General features: G+C 31.9%; 2 protein-coding genes across 2 annotated transcripts in view; one reads left to right on the top strand and one right to left on the bottom strand.

Annotated features, from left to right (window-relative positions):
• LOC132746138 (uncharacterized) overlaps window positions 1–23775 on the top strand; it is an 81519-nt gene that overhangs the window by 52884 nt on the left and 4860 nt on the right. Inside the window, 7 exon segments of the mRNA XM_060735217.1 lie at window positions 462–707; window positions 2293–2505; window positions 2989–3312; window positions 3835–4047; window positions 4858–5079; window positions 7544–7609; window positions 22810–23006. Of these exon segments, the coding sequence (XP_060591200.1) occupies window positions 462–707; window positions 2293–2505; window positions 2989–3312; window positions 3835–4047; window positions 4858–5079; window positions 7544–7609; window positions 22810–23006 (1481 nt within the window).
• On the bottom strand, window positions 9754–21777 carry LOC132746148 (myogenesis-regulating glycosidase-like). The gene is made up of 5 exons (XM_060735225.1): window positions 20453–21777; window positions 19715–19938; window positions 17849–18024; window positions 16117–16128; window positions 9754–10768 (listed from the first exon to the last, which is right to left on the bottom strand). Exons 1-5 carry the CDS (start codon window positions 21725–21727, stop codon window positions 10524–10526), a joined length of 1932 nt encoding a protein of 643 aa, XP_060591208.1. The 5' UTR covers window positions 21728–21777; the 3' UTR covers window positions 9754–10523.

Genomic DNA, 23775 nt, shown 5'->3' with positions numbered 1-23775 from the left:
TTATCAGGCGTTGCTTTATAAGGTTACTTAAATTTGAATAGTAAGTTTGAAGTTAACGGTAATTGATTTTTAAGAAAAATCTAAGTTCAACAAATTATAAAAAGTTGTATAATAAATTTAAATTATACACAATAAAATCGTAATTACAAATTGATTATCATTCAGTTATAAAAATGAATATGATGTTATAAAACAATGATAGATATTTAGTTGATTTAAAACAGTTCACCAATTAATGATGTATATTTTGCAAATTTAAATCAAACCAATGCATCACTGGACGATTGCATTCTTCATTTATAGATAGCCTTGTTTGTAGAAACTGCTGTAGTGTTAAATAATAACGTTGTTATTTTTATTTTGACTTAGTACTTTTTCATGAGAATACTTTTTTTTATTGCTTCAATTAAAAAAATTAAACAACGGAACTTTGACAAAAAGCCACGCGCGTTATTTTACAGGCGAATATACGGAAAATCAGTGCCATTCTGCTGGATGTGTCCCGTGCTCTCAAAGGTTTGTATCATGTGTTGGACTGACAGACGGCAACCACGCGTATCCAGGACAACCATCTAGATATGTAAGGTGTCAAAGAAACCGAACAATTGCCACGGAACAATGTAGTTTTGGAATATTTGATGTTACAAGTCAGCAGTGTAAGATGGCCCCGGCAACAACCGGAACCGTACAAACAACAAATACACCTAGTAAGATAGTCGACTATTTCGTTACAGTTTTGTTTGAAAAAAATGCGAAACCATCTTGTTCTAGAAACATATCTGAGTTATTAAATGCCCGGTTCAATTTTAGTTTTGTTATATATAAACAATGCTGTTTCATAAAGTATATAAACAGTCTGTTGATGCTGCACATCAAAGACGCCGCCAAATAATGTGAACAGTCAATCAGCATTGAAAATCGTTCTCTAGTACAGTTGAATATCCGAAGCACAAATCAATTTTTTCTCCATGTTCTTGGTATGTGCTCGTTGTTTAATAATAAAGTTGCATATTTTTTGAAAAAGTAGAACCTAATGTATAAATTCACAAAATAATGCCAGGTCTGAAATTCTTAAATGTGTGTCTGTTGCGACAAAGACTGAAACGTCTGGTCGAATAAAAATAAATTGAACATTTATATATTGGTATGAATTGCATAATATTCGAATGATTTTGAGGACAAACTGTTCTGCAGTGATCTCCCCTTATAGGCCGTAGCGTAACCGATTTGTTGTACTTTCTTAACGGTTGAGTGAGAACCGCCTCTCTGAAAGTGGGCGTGGTTTAGGCTTTGTAACTTGTAATTTAATGATTCGACAAGTGATATTGATCAAAGTTGTCCTGGTTCCCTTTTACTCCGTCAACGAAGACTAAATGCTAGCATATGGAGCATAATATCAAATTTAATATGACAATTTAAGGCGGAGCCGATCTTCAACAGAGGCAAAGCAAATGAAGTAAGTGTCACTGCCTCAGTTGTCACCTCTCTCAACGGTTAAGTTTTAGAACGCTCGACTATAGACTGGCTCATTGGCACGTTATTTATTATGTAGATAAAATTAGATAATGATAAAAAGAATATGATATTCAAACATGGCACTATCACTTCTGTTTAACGTTTATTCTAAGCCCTTAAAGCTCTGTGACATATTGTACATCATAAAAGCTATTTTTATTAGAAAATTTAAAAACAGTGTGAATTTATTAAAACAAAAAAATATATATACAAAATCAAGTCTAAAATGTCCCCCATTGCTGTATGGACAAATGCATGTCTACTAGACGACGCTTGCAAGCGGCGTCTAGTAAATGTAATCTATAATCAAGCGTTTAGTTCACTGTAGATCAACAAACCTAGTTATAAGTGTAAGATTGTGCAAAAAACACATTCTGTTGTGCAAGTATAAATTTGCTAAAATGAAATGACAAATAATCGCTTCTTTTTGACGTTTCTTCTGAAATTGGTAAATGAGCATCACTCGGAACGTCGCTCAAATCGGCAAAATTAAAAAAAATGTTCCAGACTCGGTTTGATATCACTTAAACAACAATAATACCATGCAGAACGATCACTAAAGATCGATAACTTTGAAGATTCTTTCATATAATTATTATACATCCAAAGGGTTATTATTCAGGAATAGGCAACTACATAGCAACCAGATTAATGATTCGAATAAAAAAGGGGAACGGGATTGGCATTATTAACATTACTTGCATTATCATTATTAATTATTAAAATTAAGGTTAAACTTTGACTTAAGATTAAAATGACTTCTATGTTTATTCACAGATACTATAGACTCGTACTGCAGAGCTCATCCATACGGTGTTGTTGCTGATCCCACTAACTGTGCTCTGTATCACTCGTGCAGTTTGGCCAACACTGCTCTTGGAAACCATTTAATGGAATGTCCTTACCCGAAATTATTTGATGAGCTAACACAGACGTGCAGGGACCGGGCCTGGGTACAATGTGGGCAAAAGACGATACCGACAACTCAATGTATGCTTTCATAATTTATATTTCTTTTTATAAATGTTGTTATTTTCAGTGTATTTCACTCCGAAAAACGTAAGACTTATATTTTCATCTGTTTGATAATGACTATGTCATCGTGTACATGACATAATAAGACATGACATAAAGTTGTAAACATACCCTCCAATAATATGATGCATACCATTATAAATATATTTAAAAGTTGGTTTGTAAAAAATATGTATCCGATTTTTTACATTCCCCTCTTTGTCTGCAATACTAATGTTGTAAAACTGTGTTATTGTTTGTTTTCTTATCTTATTACATCATTTTTTAAATGTATCTTTTTATGTAAAATGTTTGCTTTAATTTCAAGATTTTGGCGCAGTCAGAGAATTCCTGACATTATTTCATTCAAAGATATTTCCGGAGTCCAGAATACTACTCGGACCCTTTAATATTATAAGCCTAATAGAATTTTTGATCTTTAATTTCTTTACTTGCAAGGTGATTACAAACTGTATCAGTGTATTGGTTTTGACTGCCAAAGATGTCCGGGTCAGGTACAACCATCTCTTCAAACGTACGCCCCTCAACAAACACCGCGACCAACATTCCCCGTGCTGACGACTCGAGCATACACACCTATTCCTACAACATCTGGACCGACTTGTACCGGACGTCCAGACGGGTTAAATCCTTACCCAGGACGGGAATTAACCGAGTTTTATATAGTGTGCGATCATGGAAGAGTGATTGAAACCGGGATATGTATCATTAACAAAATTCTAGACCCTGTAAGACGAAGATGTACAGATCCTTCTGATCCTGGTAAGTGGAAATCTTACTTTATTCGATTTGCTAATGCTGTTTAAGATGCCCTGTTTCCAATAGAGCTGTAAAAAATTGTACGACAAATGTTAGTTACATTAGGGTTTATTGACGGGCGTCTCTTAAATGGTGTCCTGCTAATATTAGTGCACCTTTATATAACATAAAGATTACAAGATTATCTACAAAAAAAGAAACAAAATTGTAAAATAGTCGTTTTATTTAAAGCATATGAAATTACATGTCATTTACAATTTCCTTCTGAAAAACAACTTGCTTTTGTCGGAGGAAGGAAACTTAAGGAAACACCAAAACAAGTTGAATGGTAATAGTCTGGAAAAATAGTAATACCTTGGAAGCATTAAAATCAACGCAATTTCATGAAAATCATATTCGGTTTGATTGAGTCTGACACATAAGTCACCATTGAATTCTTGATGAAATGCAAGGATGAAATGCAAGTACGAAATCACAAGAGATATAGCGTTAAGAGTTAAAACATTTTTGTTTTCTGATTTTTAGATGTAATAGATTCGTACTGTAAGGCCAACCCAGGAGTGACGATACCGAGCGTGACAAATTGTGGACAATATTATTATTGTGGAAATGTCGCCACCGGTCAGCGGCATGAACTACAAGAATGTGCTTATCCTAAACTGTACTCTACAGTAGATAATACATGTAAAGATTTCAGCAAGGTTCAGTGTGGACAACGTTTCGAACCTGTTGAACCATGTACGGATATTTTGTTATTTTTTGGTTGAAGACTTATATAACTATTATATGTAATTGAATGACAGTCTTTTTTCTGCACATAATTAAAAGAAAATGAGTCGGTCGCATCTCCTTAACACTTGACTTGTTGGAACAGAAAGTGACTAGCTTTTGCCACCACCAGTATAGAGCCAGGCAAGCGTGCACATCCATATGGTCTGACCAGGCTCTATACTGTTGACTGACTAATTATTTTAATTTTCATCTTGTTATCCCAGAAAGACTGATAAGGAACTGCTTAATGGAGAAAGTGTGACAAGTAAATTAAAGAAAATCAGAATATTGAGGGTTAAATAATTTCAGAGAATCTTTGAGATTTGATAGATCATTTGATAATTTGTCAGAATATTTAGATGCATCATTGATGTCCTAATAAGGGCAATTGGAAGTCAATTAGGTTTCAAAAATCAAAGTTGATAGCAAGTTCAAAGTTTGCCTAAAATATTTATTTGCAGCTGTATATTTATCTTCAAAAATAGAATCTATGAAACCATTCAACATAATATTATATCCATGCATTGTTTCTTTTACAAAATTATTTTATTCATAGACCAACTTTTGTGTACATGTTATGCCACAACAAACTTATTGATACAAAATGTATATCAACTGCACTTTTACAAGAAACATAAATATCACTTAATCTACTAAATTAATTAAAAACTCTCGGTTTTTGTTGTTTTACTAACAGAACTTAAATAAAACATATTTGCTATAAAGACATAAAGCTAACAGTTTTCAAAACTCTTTATCCTAATTTCTATTTTGCAGGCGATTATCGTCGGAATCAATGCGATGCGGTAAACCCAAATTGCATTCCCTGTCAACAACGGATGCCAAGCTGCAAGGGATTACCGGATGGACTAAATGCTTTCCCAAACACTGCAAGATCTGCTGACTATATGAAATGTGACAGAGGTCGAACAGTTAAAATAGAAAAATGTACATTAGGTCACTTTGACCCGTTGTACCGGCAGTGCACGTTGATCAAATAAAATACACCAATAGTTGGGTTATTTTCTCTATATACATGTGTTTAGCATTATAAACATTAAATTTATTGTTTATGTGTGGATTATAGCATTTTATAATGAGGTAAATAAAGTTTACAAATGTATTTGTTTTGATTTTAGTAGACTACCATAGAATGAAAGGGACCATTTTAAAACAGAAACATAAAATACTAATTGAAGTATTTAAAGATACAAACTATGCTCATTTTTGAGTAAAATCATTTTATCACAGAAATTTATTGAAATCTATGAAATTCTTACGGAATATGTCTAATTTGAATAAAGTAATGTGCACACTATGTATGGGAAGATGCGTTCCCTATAACAGGTAAAATCTGGTCCTTTCTTTAAAAAAACTACCAGTTTTTTATGTCACTTTATTTTCATAGTGTGGCCTCCAATAATGTTTAAAACATATCTTCTTGTGCGAGGTCAAAACATGTTAATTTATATTTACAAAGAAACAGTGTGACAATTTTTAAAATTTTCAGACATAAGATTCAAGCAAAATATATCTTTAAAATAAGGATTACTTTAATAGCTTTTGGACCGTGCCGTGTAATATTAATTATTTGAATAAAATATAAAACAAACAGCATTCTGATGGACGCTCCTTAAAAATTAATGTTGTCGCCGGACTCTGAAAGATTTTTACCTGCTCGAGGCTGCTTGAGCTTGGCATTTGCCACCATTATAGAGCCAGACCAACCCTGCACACCTTTGGAGTCTAATCAGCGCCTTTGAAGTTATGAATTTTAAAAATTTTGTTTTTTTGTTTTTTTTTTTGTTTTTTTTTTTAAATATTTTTTTTTTAAATTTCAAATGAATGTTTAAAAATTCTCTTTACAGAAGTCACTACACATAGGAGGCTAATTGCTAAATTATTTTCAAGTTATAAATTTCAAATATTTATGTCAATAATCTAGTTTGTCGGATGTCATTATGGTGGTTGATTAACATTATAAAAGCAAAGCAGCCGATGATTAGCGGTTATCAAGGTATATGTAGACTCTACCAGCGTTATCATCCCAACAGCAATGGAATACAACCTATGTTGACTTTTGTACGCGCGAATTAAAGATAAATATTTTGATCTATGTTTATATAAACAAGCGAATAAAGAGTTGAGATAAGCCACTTTGATTCTTTGACTTTAATCACATTAATTTAATGAAAACACTCTTATTGGATTTGAATTAGTCTTCGGCGTATCCTCCGGTAAAGCCTATGCTAGCATTCAAAGTGCAGGCCGGATTATCAAAAAGAAACAACTTTGTGTATAAATTCTTCGTCGCATGCCTGGTACCTAAAACAATTACTGCTCTTAAAATGTAACCCATTTTATCTTTAAAACATATATAGGCGTTTAATAGCATGTTATAACAACGATGAACAAGTTTCATAACACACTCTTGATGCTGTTATAAACAAAATAGCTTTTAAAAAACACGCCCAAATGTAAGTCAACTGCAATAAAGGGTGTTAAAAGTCTAAAATAACTGTTAACAAGTAGTGTTGGCTTAAAATCACATTTAGTTTTTTGCTTTTCTTCTTTCATCATGCAATTTTGGAGATATCAACATTTTTCACTGACTAATTTATAATGTGGGCATTTGAAGATTTTTTTTCTATACATGACGAAAGGTAAAGGTGTTAAGTCGTTGTTTTGCGTAATACAATGTACAACATTCCACGGAGTGCATTCTTAATAACCGTCATAGCATGAGTGTACGACCACATCCGTAGCTATATTATCAGGCATTTATTTGTTTTCTTAATCCTAATGTATATTCGATCTCCATCACCCAGGCATTCTTGAAAGGAATCGCTCCCCTCTCTTGATTAAAGGTTTTAATATTTAGGTAAACCGTTATTTCATTTTCACCGAGTGATAATTTCATTCCATGTCAATATGGCGTCATGAAGGAAGCCTCCTCTAAAGTAAACATTGGTAACATTAAAACTTCCGACACTATTTATCCGCTAGCCACGTTTTTTTTCCTTCTAAAATCTGGACAAAGCTTTCGGATTAAGGACACAGTAGGGACGCAGTTCGTAGCAAGATATTTATTAAATGCTGAAATATAATATTGGTGACATAAGCGTGCTATATTCACAAGGGAAAACAATGAAGCTTCTTGTAGTGATACTGTGCCTTGGTAAGTCTTTCTAAACAAAACGTTTTAGATAAAATTATTATTATATCAGAATTTAAAACATCATCTCTTATAAATATATCTAACATTAAAATAACATTTCATTAATAAATTTTCAAAGATTTTGCACAGAAAATACTAAGGATACTTTTATAAAACACCATATTTACGAAAACTGATTGCAAATTTAGTCTTAATGAAATGAATTTGAATTATGACGTTAAAATGTACGGAAAATAAATCTTAAAAAGATATATTTGAAAAAAAAAAGACATTTTTTATTTATAGTTATATGTATTTCTGTTTCATTCAATTCAGGAGTGATACAGTCAAGATCATCTGTATATTCGGCAGGTAAGAAATTACTTTCTTCTTTTTAGAATTTATTTAACCTAAATATTTGGCACAACAGCAGGTCAGTCGGTATTTTTTCTAAGAATTTAATTCTAAACGTATGTTGCAATGGTTCGCTTTGTTTTTTCGACAAAATTTTTCTAAAAATCGGAGCAACGCAATGAAGAATTCATTGTCTGAAACACTGACATTTTTTGTTGATGCAACAAGTTTTCTTTTTTAAAAATACACAAATAAAGATGCGCTTATACCGTCTGAAAATAAGATGGTTTGTAATCTGAGCAACGTAGAGGGTTTTTTGTTTGTTTTAAACTTCAAACACGGCCGACTTTTTCTTACTGGCGAAGTAAATGCTGATATTATGAATTTAACATAATTGCTGTTTACAACTCTAGCACATTTGTTGCTATGTTTTTTGTAATTAGCATACATTTTGAGGAATGGAGTTTTGCGTTTAATGGCTTTGTTTAAATCATATAATTCTATTCTGTAAACAACAGCTTCGTAATTTTAGTAAATTATACAACAAATAAAGTGCCTTACGTTTTCCATTTTCTGAACTTCTGTGTTTCCGAAGACGTTAAAAGTATGTATTTAAATAATTAACGACTGAAAACAAACATACGATTAAGATCTTTTTCGACAATTATTCTGTAGAGCTATTGATTGTACAATTAAATAAATACTGTATTTATGTTTAAAATTTGAATCATTACCGTTGGCAAATCAGGATACAGGTGTGGAAATTTTCAAATGTGGACATGTGCACTTTTTATCATAGAAATATGTATCTTGTAATAAGCGGAGTACTTTAGGGTTTTGTTGGTTTTTTTTTCTTTTCTTTGTTTGTTTGATTTCTTTTCTTTTCTTAAATTTTATAGGAGATTAATTCATTTGCATAACTTACGTAAGCCCTTGAAGCGGCCGGATATTTATTTTCAAAAATAAAATGTTGCATTTTAGAATACACTTGTTGTCTTTTCATAAAAAATTAAATACATGTAATAAAATTAATACACTTAAGAATCTCAAAGGTAACTCGAAAGGGCAAATACTATTTGCCTCCAGGTCTCCGAACGAACATTACGCATAAATTATGTTATAATAACTTCAACACCGTGCAAAATATTGATAAATTGAAACGTTGTTGTTGTTTCATTTTTCAAATATCACACTTGTCAGAATTTGTGCAAAAACCTGGCACAATATTTTTTTAAAAGACACTGCGAATAATGTTATTGCTAATGAAGTGATACATAAAGAACTTATAAGACGTAGCTAGATGTTTATATATCAGCTTAAAATGTGATATTACATTTCGTGCATTTTAATTAATTGCAGTTCTTTTTAATTATTCAATGTTGAGCATCATTTATTTTAGTATTTTTTTATGTAAGGATTGGCATCTGCTTCATATCTTTAGCAATTCTTAGCTGTAGCAATATGTCGATACTTTAGCAGTAGAAAATAGTGTTTTATGTCATAAAAAGAAATATGATATAAGCATTTTACAACTCAATATATTAGTGACAATTGTACTTTTATCTTGAGTAAACTGAAAGCTTCTATCCCACACATTGTAGTCTGGGTGTTCTTGAAATAAAATGTCATCAAAAGATTAAATTTCACCACAGACTCGTTCATAAATATGAAAATAGATGATTAATACATTTATTGTCCGACGAATAAACATTGAAGTAAAGTATTTGCAATGTTTATCTTGCGGTAATATTAAACCTTTGCAACGTTTTATTTTGTTTTTACCACAACTTCCACGGATATGAAATGTTGTGTTCAAATGATAAGTGTGAAGTTTAGATAACTACGCAACAAAATGATATTTTCTTAGTTTTGATTTGATTTTTGTTGTACCACAGGAGTCTGAAATGTTTCTATGTAAAACATACATTTAGTGAAATATAACCGGTTTTTTATTGTTGAATAGATTTATTTTCTTTATTACATGAATTTCAAAAATTGAACTAACTGAAAAAAAAAGAAAAAAAGATACAGGCAATAACTCTAGGAAAATTTTATTAAACTTTGCGACACAACAAGGTAACTGATAAATTTATGTATTAATTTTAAAAATAACGATTTAATGCCTGAGAAAAAATGTCAGCAAAATATCAAACTTTTTTTACAATTAAGAAATATCAACTGGAATATAGTTCCACGCTTGTACAGCATAAAACCAATCTCATTAAAATCAGATCATCGTTTTCGCTCCGTTACTCTTCGCTACGTAGGGTAGGGTTAGGATATGATTTTAATGAGATTGAGCATAAAACATGATATTGAGACTGATTTCAACATAGAAAAAAACACAGACAAGTTTAGTCGTTCATGTATATTTTCTTGAATATCAATTATCAAATTCTTACAATATATATTTATCAAAAATATAGTTTAAATGTGACATCTGAGCATGTTTTTACTTTAATGAAAAAAAAAACGGTGAATTCTAATATACTTTAACAAAATAAACAGGGAATGTACTTGAATATTGACCCTTTTTTTACAAAATGTAATGTCTTGAGTCTTTCGTTGAAAGCCGTTACATTATTAATTATAGGTTATAATGTATATTGTTACTTAATTATAATTGCATATCTTACATTATTCAATTAATAACATATTTTGTTACTTAATTATAATTGCATATGTTATAATATACAATTAATTAACCGACTGAATTTGATTTTATCCCGCTTTCTATTATCATTTTTTTTGGGGATAACAAGATGAAATTTTAAAGTAAGTTTATAAACAGTAAGTTAATCAACAGTTAATTTATCAACAGTAAAGAGCCGGTCAGACTGCTAGGATGGTAAAAAAGACTAGTTACATTCAGTTTCTGCTGGTTATGGCTTAGAAATACTGTCACAACTTTAAGCACAGATAGAAATAAGTTTTATTGTTTTAGTGTAAATGTAGCCACTTCGTCTAATTCTGCTTCGTAATTATATAGCCAAGCCCCGCCTTTTATTGTCTGGTCACTTTTTGAGTCCTCCCACTCTCCCGGGGGCAAGTAAATATCTCTTTTCCTAGCACCCTTTTCTACAATCGGTGCCACCAGGAGATTGTCCCCGACCAGAAATTGGGTTTCACACTCCAGTGCATCCGTGTCCTTTGGTGCTATCCACCACAACGGTCTTACAAGTAAAAAATTGCTGGGAAATGCAGCAATATGATTGTCACGGCGAAAAAAAAAAAAAAAAAAAAAAAAAAACCAACAAAAAAAAAACCCAGTTAAATATATTGATAAGGTATCTCCAAATAGCATTGTTTTGAATTGACATGTTAACTTGTTCAGAAGGTTTTAAAAATATCATAATCATGTAACTTGTTACAAGAGCCATGTTTATATGTAGTAGAGCAGAATAATTATCATTCTTGTGTACTGCATACCTCTCGAGTGAGATTTATCCACCTATGAAGGTTCATGTTGATATCTCAAAGGCCTTTGTAGTTATGCTCTGGACAAAATTAAGTATGAAAAATAACAAAGGGCAATAACTGAAAAATAATGCACGGTAGGTGTCTTGTGTGCTGCACTCCTCCTCAATGAGATCTATCCACCTAATAAGTTTCAAGTTGATACCTCTAACACCTTTTTGAGATTATTATTATTATTATTTTTATTATATACCACATTTCTATAGCAATCTTTTCATAAATAATAAATGTTCAAGAGTGCTTTACATAAATCCGATAAAACATAATCATATATATATAAGACAATAATGTACAACATTAATTAAGTAAACCTATTAAACAATAATGATAATCTAAAACCAGTAAAGGATGGTAAGAAATACAGACACATTTAGTTTAAAATCAAGGCTCAATTAATAATAATTGAGATAAGCTCCGGACAAAAAGTACGAAAAATAACAAATGGCAATAACTAACAAAATATAAAGGGTATTATTCTTGCGCACAACATTCCTCCCAAATAAGATCTATCCACCTATAAAGTTTCATGTTGACATTTCAAAGACTTTTTCAGAGATATGCTCCACTCAGCTGAAAAATTTAGTATGGAAAATAACAAAGGGCAATAACTCAAAAATTATGAAGGGTAGAGTTATCACTCTTTTGTACTGAATACCTCCTGAGCAAGATCTATCCACCTATGAAATTTCATGTTGATATCTCAAAGGCTTTTGTAGTTATACTCTGGGACAAAAATAAAGTATGAAAAATAACAAAGTGCAATAACTGAAAAAACAATGCACGGTATGTTATCATTCTAGTGTGCTGCAATGCTCCCCAATAAGATCTATCCACCTATGAAGTTTCAAGTTGTTACCTCTAACATTTTTTTAGATAAGCTCCGGACAAAAAGTTTCAAAAATAACAAATGGCAATAACTCAAACATTATAAAGGATAGAGTTATCATTCTTGCGCACAACATTCCTCCTCAAAAAGATCTATCCACCTATGAAGTTTCATGTTGACATTTCAAAGACTTTTTCAGAGATATGCTCCACTGAGGTGAAAAAATTAGTATGAAAAATAACAAAGGGCAATAACTAAAAATTATGAAGGGTAGAGTTATCACTCTTTTGCACTGCATATCTCCTGAGTGAGATCTGTCCACCTTTGAAGGTTCATGTAGATATCTCAAAGGCTTTTGTAGTTATACCCTGGACAAAATTAAGTATGAAAAATAACAAAGGGCAATAACTGAAAAATAATGCACGGTTAGTTATCATTCTAGTGTGCTGCACTTCTCATCAAAAAGAGCTATCCACCTATGAAGTTTCAAGTTGTTACCTCTACCACTTTTTTAGATATTCTCCGGACAAAAAGTAAGAAAATAACAAATGTCAATAACTCAAAAATTATAAAGGTTAGAGTTATCATTCTTTCGCACAACATTCATCCTCAAAAAGATCTATCTACCTATGAAGATTACATTGACATCTCAAAGTTTGTTTTTTTTAGTTAATTTATGCTCCACTCAGGTGAAAAATTAAGAATGAAAAATAACAAAGAGCAATAACTCAAAATTTAGAAATGGTACAGTTATCACTCTTGCATTGCACACCTCCTGAGTGAGATCTATCCACATGAAGTTTCATGTTGATATCTCAAAGGCTTTTTGAGTTATGCTGTGGACAAAATTGAGTTTGAAGAATAACAAAGGGCAACAATGAAGAAATATGCAGCGTAGAGTTATCATTCTTGTGCACTGCACTTTTCCTAAATATGATTTATCCACAAATGAAGTTTCAAGTTGATACCTCCACCTATGAAGTTTCAAATTGATACTTTTTGAGATATGCTCCGGACAAAAATGTAGAGTGACGGACGGAAGGACAGACGGACGGACGGATGGAGACTAATTCTATATCCGTCTTTTCGGTGGGGGTAATAAACATTTTCTTGCTCATATCTAAAGGAAACTCAGAATTTTGCTCACAATAACGTGACATGAATTCTGAATGAAGTTTGATGTTGTGGTAAAAACTGATTTAAGGACCAAATTAAGTTATTTTACAACCTGGTATGGTGAATGTTAATTGTGAAACGCATATAGAAAAACCAAGTCTCATTTTAGAGAATTGCGCAAGAAAAATGAAATTATTAAACAAGAGGGCCATGATGGCCCTGAGTCGCTCACCAGAAACAACTGCTTTTCAGTGTTGGAAATTATTTTTCAAAAGAACTTGCTGAAAGGCAAGTCCAGCTCTTTCGGCAGTTCAGCTCGATCAACTTTAACTTGCCCCTTTAGTAATATACTTTCACAACACTGATTGTTTTAGCTTTTTTTCTTCATAATAAACAATAGGACCACTAAGATGGCCCTAGATGACTCATCTAACCCATCATTTCATTATTCACTATATAAATTGTAATATGTTGCCCTAATATTTTGGAAAGGATTTGTTAAAAATATGTATGTTGCAAGTGTGTTCCTATGAGACTATGTAGAATAAATGCAGAACAACTGACCACTAGAGCAGGATTGATTTTGATTGGACAATTTTTTTTTAAACTTTTTTTGAATGAAAACACAAAATGTCACAGGCAAAACATGTAAGGTGTAGATGTTTGAAGTTCACAGTTTGGGACAAAAATTTTTTTATACATTCTGTATGGTAACATAACTGTACCTCAAAAAAAGACAATAGGTCAAACATTGTAAAAAAATATGAAAAGTAGGCCAGTTAATATCAAAATTCAATTCAGCATCAGAAATTACACCCCTAGTCCAAATTTCAAGTCTGTATGTCAAGAACACAAGAATGAAAGTCAAATTATATCAAAAATATCAAAAGTAGGTCAGTTGATATCAAAATTCATTTCGGCATCAGAATTTACAAACCTGGTCAACATTTAAAATCTGAATGTCAAAATACAGGACAGTAGGTCAAATGATGTCAGTAATACCTAAAGTAGGTCAGCTGGTATCAAAATTGAATTCAACATCAAAAATTACACAAATTACACCCATAGTCCAAATTTCAAGTCTGTACATAAAAGACAAAAAAAGTAGGTAAAGCGATATCAAATATATCAAAAGTAAGCCAGTTCATATCAAAATTCAATTCAGGAACAGAAATTAAACCCCTTGTCCCTTGTTAATTCAACAAAAAAAAATGAAAAAAATACAATTTTTACAAAATTCAATAAGAGAATTGAGCAGATATACTCATCTTTGATAGTAAAGTACAGGAGAAACAAATTTTATGTTTCTTTAGGCCTATTTTTTTCCCTGGTTAATGACCTACAACTGACCTTACAATGATGCAATAGTCCGAATTCCAGAGCTGAAATATATTTACACATCATAAACAGGTCATGACCCAAGCCAATGAAATTTATGAAATTCTTGCTTGGATAAAAGAATGAATATACTTTGTTAGCTTAGAATATCTTTAAACTTTAATTTAAAGAAATGCTAGTGCATTTAAGCTTTAGCTTTAACAGGACCAATCAAATTAATATGAGCAAACTTGATTAAAGACTACCTAAGAATGCTACTGACAAAGTTTAATGACCATCTATCAATTAGCTCTGCAGATGAAGATGTCTAAAGGTTTTTCTATTTTTTACCCTAGAGACTCCTAAAAGGGGCCAATCAAATTAAGATGAGCAAACTTGATAAAAGACTTCCAAAGAAGGCTACAGACAAAGTTTGGTGATCATTTATCTATTAGTTCTGTAGAAGCAGATGTTTAAAGGTATTTCTATTTTTAGCTTTAGCGGCCCCTACAAGGGGCCAATCAAATTAATATGAGCAAACTTGATAAAAGAATACTTAAGAAAGCTACAGACAAAGTTTGGTGATCATCCATCAATTAGTTCTGTAGAAAAAGCATTTAAAAGTATTTCTATTTTAAGCTATAGCGGCCCTTAAAAGGGGCCAATCAAAATAATATAAGCAAACTTGATAAAAGACTACCCAAGAATGCTACAGACAAAGTTTGGTAATCATCCATCCATTAGTTCTGTAGAAGAAAATGTCTAAAGGTTTTCTATTTTAAGCCCTAGTGACCCCTAAAAGGGGCCAATCAAATTAATATGAGCAAACTTGATAAAAGACTACCTAAGGATGCTACAGACAAAGTTTGGTGATCATCCATCAATTAGTTCTGTAGAAGAAGACGTTTAAAGGTATTTCTATTTTTAGCTATAGCAGCCCCTACAAGGGGCCAATCAAATTAATATGAGCAAACTCGATAAAGACTACCTAAGGATGCTACAGACAAAGTTTGGTGATCATCCATCCATTAGTTCTGTAGTAGAAGATGTTTAAAGGTTTTTCTATCTTTAGCTCTGCTGAACCCTAAAAGGGGCCAATTGAAATGACATGAGCAAATTTAAGTGTGACTATCACAAGGATGCTACAGACCAAATTTTAGTTAAATCTGCCCAGCAGTTTCAGAGAAGAAGATGATTGTTGACGCATGACGACGGACGACGGACGCCGGAGTATCCCCCTTTGTTACTAATAGCTCACCCTGAGCCTTCGGCTCTGGTGAGCTGAAAAAAAAGACAATTTAAGTTCTTAATTGCAAATATAGAAACTTAGGAATGTAATGTTCAAAGACATTTTACACGTGAAAAGATTCACTCCGAGAGAGACATAGATCCGACATGAGAACACATTAGTCAAAATATGTCGTCCCTTCGTGTTTTCGCATTTTCGCATTTTGAGGCGAAGACGCGAAAATATTTGGATGGCGTTAATCAGCCACCATACATAATCCATTCAAGGCGAATTTCTCAAGCATGTCGAAAGGATGTCCGGAAATGTATTAATATAAAACGCTGATATTTCGTGTGTTGATAAAAATACTGTTTAGATTCTATATGGTTTTGAAAAAAAAACTGTTTCTATGTAACTTTTCACGGAAATGGGCTGTACAATGATTGCGTAAAAACAATAAAATGTCGGCTGTAGAAATCGAAAGGCATTTTGTCACGTGACTTTTGCCAATGCTACCGAAAACTACCCATCACAATATCACGGCGTTGAGACGCCGTGAAATAAGCGGGTCTCCTATAAATGAAAACAAAAACAAGCTTAAATATGACATTAAATGTATTTTATATGTATAAAATATCTAAATAGTGTATGGTTTAATAAAAGCAATGATAAGCATTTTTTAATTGTCTTTTTTGTATTATTGTATCTAATTTATTATACTTTACGAAATGTATTATTATAATAAAACTCAAGCCGTTTGTGAAAAGAATCATTAGTACCGGAGTAATGCTTTCATCTATAGATTAATAGTGTAGATTCCGTTTGAAGTATTTGAAATTTAATTAAATCAATGCCATTTATACATAAAAAATTCAAATTGAATTACTATGGTATAAATATATTTTTTTAAAGATAATTTTTATTTATGTAAAAACAATACTGATATTGCTTCTGTTCTATAATGGGGATCTTGAGTTTTTGTAATAATTGCTACATATATTATTGCGAATTGTGGGGTTTTGTTTATTATTGTTTTACAGCATGACAAAAGTAGGATTTTTCTTTAGCTCCTATATTGCTCCTGATGTTTCAATGACTAAGCTCAACATTTCAATTACAATGAGCCACTGAATGCATGATTAAAATTGAAAACATATTTATCGCTTTTAAAATATGAATAATAAAGAATAAAATAATATATCGGATACATTTTACATCGACAATGTTTCGTAAAGAAAGATTATTTCTCAAGTTATTCAAGTACATCTTGAACTAACATCTCTCGTGAACTGTGGGTAAGAAAAGTCTTAGTGATATTAAATTTAATTCCCAAGTTTGTTAGTAAAGGTGCAATGTTTGGTCATATTCCTGAATAAAAACAAGTTTGTTTAAATGAGATTTGTCATCAAGGTTAACAAAGGTTACACATTCGTACAAGATGTAAGGTATCTTCTAAATGTAACGGATTAAAATAACATATCAGTTCATTAAAGTAATCTCTTTTGATGTTTGAATTTCCCAAGATGCATTAGAATCTGTACAAGTCCTATCACTTTGCTGCATTGAATGGTGACTTTAAATAAAGCTAAACTGTAAGTGGTTGACGCAAACGGTGGGACGTCCTTCTGCCTATTTTTATTTATATTGTAAAAAGGCTAAAGAAACACGATACCAAAATGGTTGCGCCCAACAATCGATATTGTACTAGATTACAGTCAAAGCATTATTCAATCTTGAACATTTCATTGCTTAAGTGTTTGTTTATCAAACACGCCATGTAAAATATGTGTTTCTACCATTTCACAAATCAGCTTGTGAGATGCGAAATAATGTTACCATGATTAATTATTATTGCTATTCGTTACGACACGACTAGTATATCAAGAGCCAACTGTATTTTCAAAAGAAAAGCAGAACTGTATATAGCTGTCAAGCGACGTCAACAAAATTTATTCATGTTTTATGGAGAGAAATGAATATATTCTTATCACATCATACCATTTTTTACCTTGTCCTATCTTATCTTATCCTATCTAACCTTATCTTATCTTAACCTTATCTTAACCTTATCTTATCGAGAGGAAGCAAGATGTCTCGTTTTACTTGATTCATGTATCCGTATAAGTTTTCAAGCTTGGAGACGCCTTTTTAAACGTAAGATTACAGAAATAACAAAATAATCAAAATTTCTAGTTTTATACACGGATCGGACAACGAAAAATGTTAAAAAATGTTTTGGTCGTGTTAGTATGTATATTAAGGATTTATGATTTAAAGGATTGTTTTGACATACCTGTTTCCTGAGCTGCCTTCGTAGCCTGTAGTATTAGTGGAGTCACTATTTCCTCGTGTATTTGTACGAATTTCCTTGCTATTTGCACAACTTCGTCATCATACTGCCATGGAACAAAGGAGAACTGCATGGCTGGCATATACGCCGTCACCTCGAGCCATCGGATATACAATTCCCTGAAATAAAAGCCTGGATTTCGTTTACAGTGATTGGCAAATGGCGCTCTACATGCAGAAGTAATTTTAAATTTAAAGTTTGGGTTTAGTTCACAATGATTGGCAAATATTGCTATACATGCATTAATTATTTTAAGTTTTAAGACAAGTCACATAACATAGTCTTTGTTTAATAAAAAAATATCCAGTTGTGGTTTACTATTACAAATAAATGACAGTGTTTGTTTGTGATTTATCAGCTAAATAAAGCCAATACAAAGATTTCTATAACAAATAAATGATAAAAATGCGCTATAAAATAACTTTAATAATTAAGTTTCAACTTGTAAATGAAGTTAACTAACGATTAAATATATAGGCTTCGTTAAATACCAGTAAATGAAATTGGATGCCAAGTGCACATTTCTATGAAATTATACATATGTAATTCAATATTTTTCTATATATTTTTTTCAAAAGACTTTATGGATTTAAAACATTTTACTATTTGGTTCAATTAGCGTAGTATCTACATATTTCAAGTCTAAACGGTAATGATTTTAGGTGGATTTGACAGTGACATAGAGTGGATTAACAGAGGATCTTAAATTAGGCACTGTCGCCAGATGAATTAAAATACTATCTTAGCTCAGCTTATATATTTAAAGGAAAGACAATTATGTTTATCTTATATTATAATAGAGCAGTACAAAGCTATCACGGAACACTGTATATTTAATGAACTTCAATTTAATCTAAGGAACACGTTTTGTATTAAAATAAAATACTTGTTAAACTTTGTTAAACTATTTCACGTTTGACTTGAACTTTATGTACATGTACTTCTAAGTTCTTTATAAAATTTTATACTTGTTCTATGTTAAATACATGGAATCAAAGTCCACCTAATCACGGGGGAGGAACTGTTACACGAAGGATGAAGTTCTTATGATAACTTGTCACGAGTTCTAGTGATAACTGTCACGGAGTTCGTCGGCAAGTTTTTTTTATATACTACAAAACAATAGTTAAAATTCGCCTTTTCAAAAATATTTTTTATTGAAATATTTTAAGATATAATTATCGTTTGTATTGAAATATTTTAAAATATAATTATCAGTCATATTTTTACTTTCTTTTGTAAACAACGGAGGCATTTTAAATTAAAAGAATTTAGGGTGGTAAAGAATGAAAAAATGCTGTTTTTTTTTTGCTATGACTAGTCATATTATTTCTCAAGTGTAAAGTTTAGCTGGCTAGGGAAATTGTCATATCATATGTGATTTTTCAATATTAAAGCGACATTATGCCAATCCGATTGTAAATGTTGAGAGTGGAGGTAAAATCAAATATTATTTTAAGTTTACATTTTGCCATATCTATTTCCAATTTCATATTATACTTTTAATAAATAACCAACAATCCATGTAACACACGGAAATTTCTATCAATACCTTTTAGAATGTATGGGTTATAATTACGCTCCGTTGGTAAAAAGAGTGGGGCAGTTTTTTTTTATATTAGTTAGTGGTCAAACTTCCTTAAAAAGTTAATCTTTTGAAATATAATTATACATATGCAATTCAACTGATCTGGTCGACGAAAAAATGAGCATAATGTCACTTTAAATTGTTAATTATAACTGATTTGTCAATTGGAAAAAGGCCTTTATTTGGCCTAGATTTGGTAAAAATTAAGAATATTTCCTAACCTGTCCGGTAACTCTGTATTTATGAACGGGTTTTCCACTGTTTCATCGTACACGTATCCGTTCCCGCCGATCATGTCGGGGAGTATATACGGGTACCCCAAGATTCCCATCGTCAATATTGTGGGGATTAATGATTGAAGGCCATTGTTATAACCCCATCTGGACTCTTTGTCTCCCATCCTGACAAAAACTGGGACTTTTTGAGACCGATAACCGCACCGAACCTAAAATGTATGACATATTGTTATTGTTATCTTAACTATCTATCATATGACGTCACTAATTGGAAATGTTGTGGGCTTTGTTTTATTGATTGCAATCCACAGTCCATGCCCTATAGCACTGGTTATGCAGAACTCAACAATTTAAATGAAGAACGCATGATTAGGAAGTTTGAATCATCCGCAACTGTAAATTAATGTAGATCATTAGGGAACATAGGGTGTGAGAATTTCAAATTTTGGTAAATCCAGAATTACAAACGGCTTAAAATATGGAAAGAATGCGATAAATACACTTCATCTTTAACAAAATAGGAAATAGCTTTGAATATAATGTCAAGTGATCTGGTGCTCGCATAAATAAATGACTTTGAATCATCGTGACCGCATTCGTTGACGTTTGAAGCTACAAAGCGAGCATGCAGTTTATGTTTACCGTATACAAATAAGCTTATCAAAAACAACCGCAAACTTAGTAAGTTTACTTCTATACACACATGAAATAAATTAATCAAACCTCAATCATTGACCCCAACTTGCTAACTGCTTCCACATATTTAGTTGTATATACAGTGTGGTCGGACCATTTTCCCGAGTATTCATGAACAGGTGGTAGGTAAGTCACTTCACCTGCATCAAATTTGAAGGAATCCACACCGTATTCGTCTTTCATTTTTACCAGCCGTTCAATGTACCATTTGACAGCATTGTCATTTTCAACATCAAGTAGTCCGCCAATACCTTGCCACCATTTAACAAGAGCAGGAACTTGTCCTGTCAAATCTTTTAACCAATATCCTTTCTCCAGTCCTTCATTAAAAGCGGGTGAATCACAATTTGCAAAAGGTGTTACCCAAACGGTTACGCGGAAACCCATTTGTTTTAATTTCTGTATCATTTCCTTTGGGTTTTTGAATTTTTCTGGTGTAAAATTAAACTCACCATAGTGTGTCGAGTACATGTCATCTATTTCGATTTGAGAGTTGCTAAAACCGTTCTCGACAATTTCAGTTGCATAGTGTATAACCTTTGCTTGATCAATATGAACTTTGTACTTTGCCCATGTTGACCAGATTGGCGATTTGAACATTCTTTCATCTGGTACACCTGCTGGGAGACTTGTGAACAATTTATATATTTCCTTTACATTGTCTGCACTGCAAAACTCATATACGAGAGAAGCAGGCTTTTCGTTGTTTGTACATCTTTGTCCGCTCTCAGCACGAAAGCAAATCTGATCATGACTAAAGTTGAAGCTTACCGACAGAGGTGTGTTGTCATCAACGCGTATACCAATACCTTTAGAGTTGATCCAGAAGCGTTCAATCACGTTCCCAAATGACTGATTGAGTGGCACAATGTCATTAGTTACATAGGGCTGCATTGGTAATGAAGTTCCTCGAATCGGCCATCGTTGGTATTGCAATTCTGCTCCGCCATACCAAAATGCGCCTTTCAAACTGTAGCATATTTCTGGGATATAATCAAAACTATTATAAATTTCAACTTTCTCATTTGCTATAATTTCAACTTTCGCGCAATCATACTTAGGTGTTCGATCTAACTTTGTCACTTTTACATGAAAATATCTTGATATGACTAATTGATTCATATTGATATCAAGTAAGTCGTTATATTCATCTCCCATGATTATTCCTTCAAATAAATCACTTGATCTGTCAATATCCCCAAGTAATTCAATGGCTGCATAGTGTAAACTTATTTTCGAGTACACATTATGGATTGATAACGGAATCAAAAACAGAAGGATGAATGCACGGCGAAAGAACATCTTTCTTTGTTAAACTGTGTCTGAAAAAAAGGTAAACACAGGTATAACTATAAACTTAGCCGTTCTAATTTCATTATAAACTAATTTATCATTGGAAAATGGCCATGAACTATGCAATCTCACAAAGATAAAATATAATACACAAATACAACTTTTAACTCGGTAGGTTATTACTCCAACAGTTGCCAAAGTAAATGACTATATTATATACTTTTTAATGAAATATTGGGAAATATTGATGAAATAGATTGTTTATTTTCACTGTAAAAAATTAAATTTTCACTGCAGTGAAACATATTTTCCGTATTTACACTGGTGTCTTTCCGGACTACCTTCTACTTTCAGCCAGTACACAAACTTAAAAGGGAATTCTTCGTATTCATAAGGTTAAAAAAGAGAAAAAAGTATATAATACGTATATAATAAACAGAAAAGTCAAGTTTTTTTCTGTAAAAACAGGATTTATTTTCATCAGTAGAAAATAAATATTTCACGAGCGACAGTAGCCAGCCTTGAAACAGTGTGTGATATGAACACTATTAAACAATATTCTAAATCAAAAATACTGATTCGTTTATTTTTCTCTACCGTATAATTAACCACGGACTTTCACGTAATTAATTAAAGTTCGCAAAATAATACAAAGCTAGTTTTGGCCGCTCTTTATTTTATAAATGTTGCAAAAAAAAGAAGATCTATCTAAAACTCGTGTAAAATACTTTCATACATCGTTTTATATGAATTTGTCTTTATAAATCGTGTGCATAGAAAAATCAACGTAAATCAAGGTAAACATTCAATAATTATACAGATCAAAGACTATGACACTTTGACAGCTTATAAACAAGCCTTTAAAACAAATTCTTTACATATTTCGATCGATATAAATTATACGCACTCGGTCTATCTCTGGAAAAAAGATGATTTTGATATAATAAAAGTGAGTAAATGTTACATCTTTAAATAAAAGAAATGACTTAAATTAAAGGTAAAAGATTAAGAATACCTATCCCGATTTATCAGTGCAAATGTCGTACTGTTATAAAAGGGGAGTAACTGTACTTAACATTTGTGAATTACAGATGTCTGCAAAGATGATCTCGCTGTTACATATTCAAATGGTAAAACAGCTTCGAGTCAAATGGCTCCTAATGACAAACAGAATAACTACGGTCCAGATCGAGCCCAGCTCAATGCTACAGAAGCTAAAGATGCTGCCGGGGTAACACAGATGGGCGCATGGGTTGCAGAAAAAGATAACTTTAACCAGTGGATACAGGTAATAAAATGTTTGTACCTCACTGAAAGAAAAAAAAAGAGCACGTAGGGTTTGAATTTATTGGAAGTATCCATGCTGGCATTTTAAGAAAATCATTTAGAAAACAGCATGGCTGATAGCTGCCATTTTCTTTTTCTTGATTTTTTCCTACATACGTTTTATCATACATTATACAATTTTCTAAATAGCTGCTAGCTCATAATATTTATTGAAAACCTTTTTTATAGATATTTATTTATTCTCAATACTATTTAATATGATACACCTGTGTATTTGAAATGTGTTTAAAGTTTTGATATCCCGAAATAAAATGATTATGTTGTATGTTCGAATATTATTTATACTAAGTAATCGCACAAATTAAAGATATACTATGCTCATCTTAGAGTAAAACATTTTTATCCCAGAAATTAACTGAAATCTATGTAATTCTTTCTGAATATGTCTTATTTTGATAAAAGAATGTACATTCTGTGTGTGGGAAGCTGCGTATCCTATTACAGGTCAAGTACAGTTGGTCCGTTCTTAAAAAAACTGCCCGTTTTTTAAATGACACTTTATATTCTTATTGTGTCAACCTATAGCATAAGATTTCTACTTTATGTGTAAATGTTTATTCTATATTTACAAAGAGACTGTGTAGCAATTACCAATATTGAAAAATATAAAATTTGAGCATATTATATCTTTAAATAAAAAGATTGCTGAACCCTGTAAAGCAACACGATATATTTGAGCCGCGTCATGACAAAACCAACATAGTGTGGGT

Source organism: Ruditapes philippinarum, unplaced genomic scaffold (genome assembly GCF_026571515.1).
Source record: "Ruditapes philippinarum isolate M1 unplaced genomic scaffold, ASM2657151v2 ctg4096_1_1_1_1, whole genome shotgun sequence".
In the NCBI taxonomy this organism is placed as follows: domain Eukaryota; kingdom Metazoa; phylum Mollusca; class Bivalvia; order Venerida; family Veneridae; genus Ruditapes; species Ruditapes philippinarum.
Note: the sequence above shows the minus strand (reverse complement) of the source record. Positions and strands in the feature narration are given on the sequence as shown.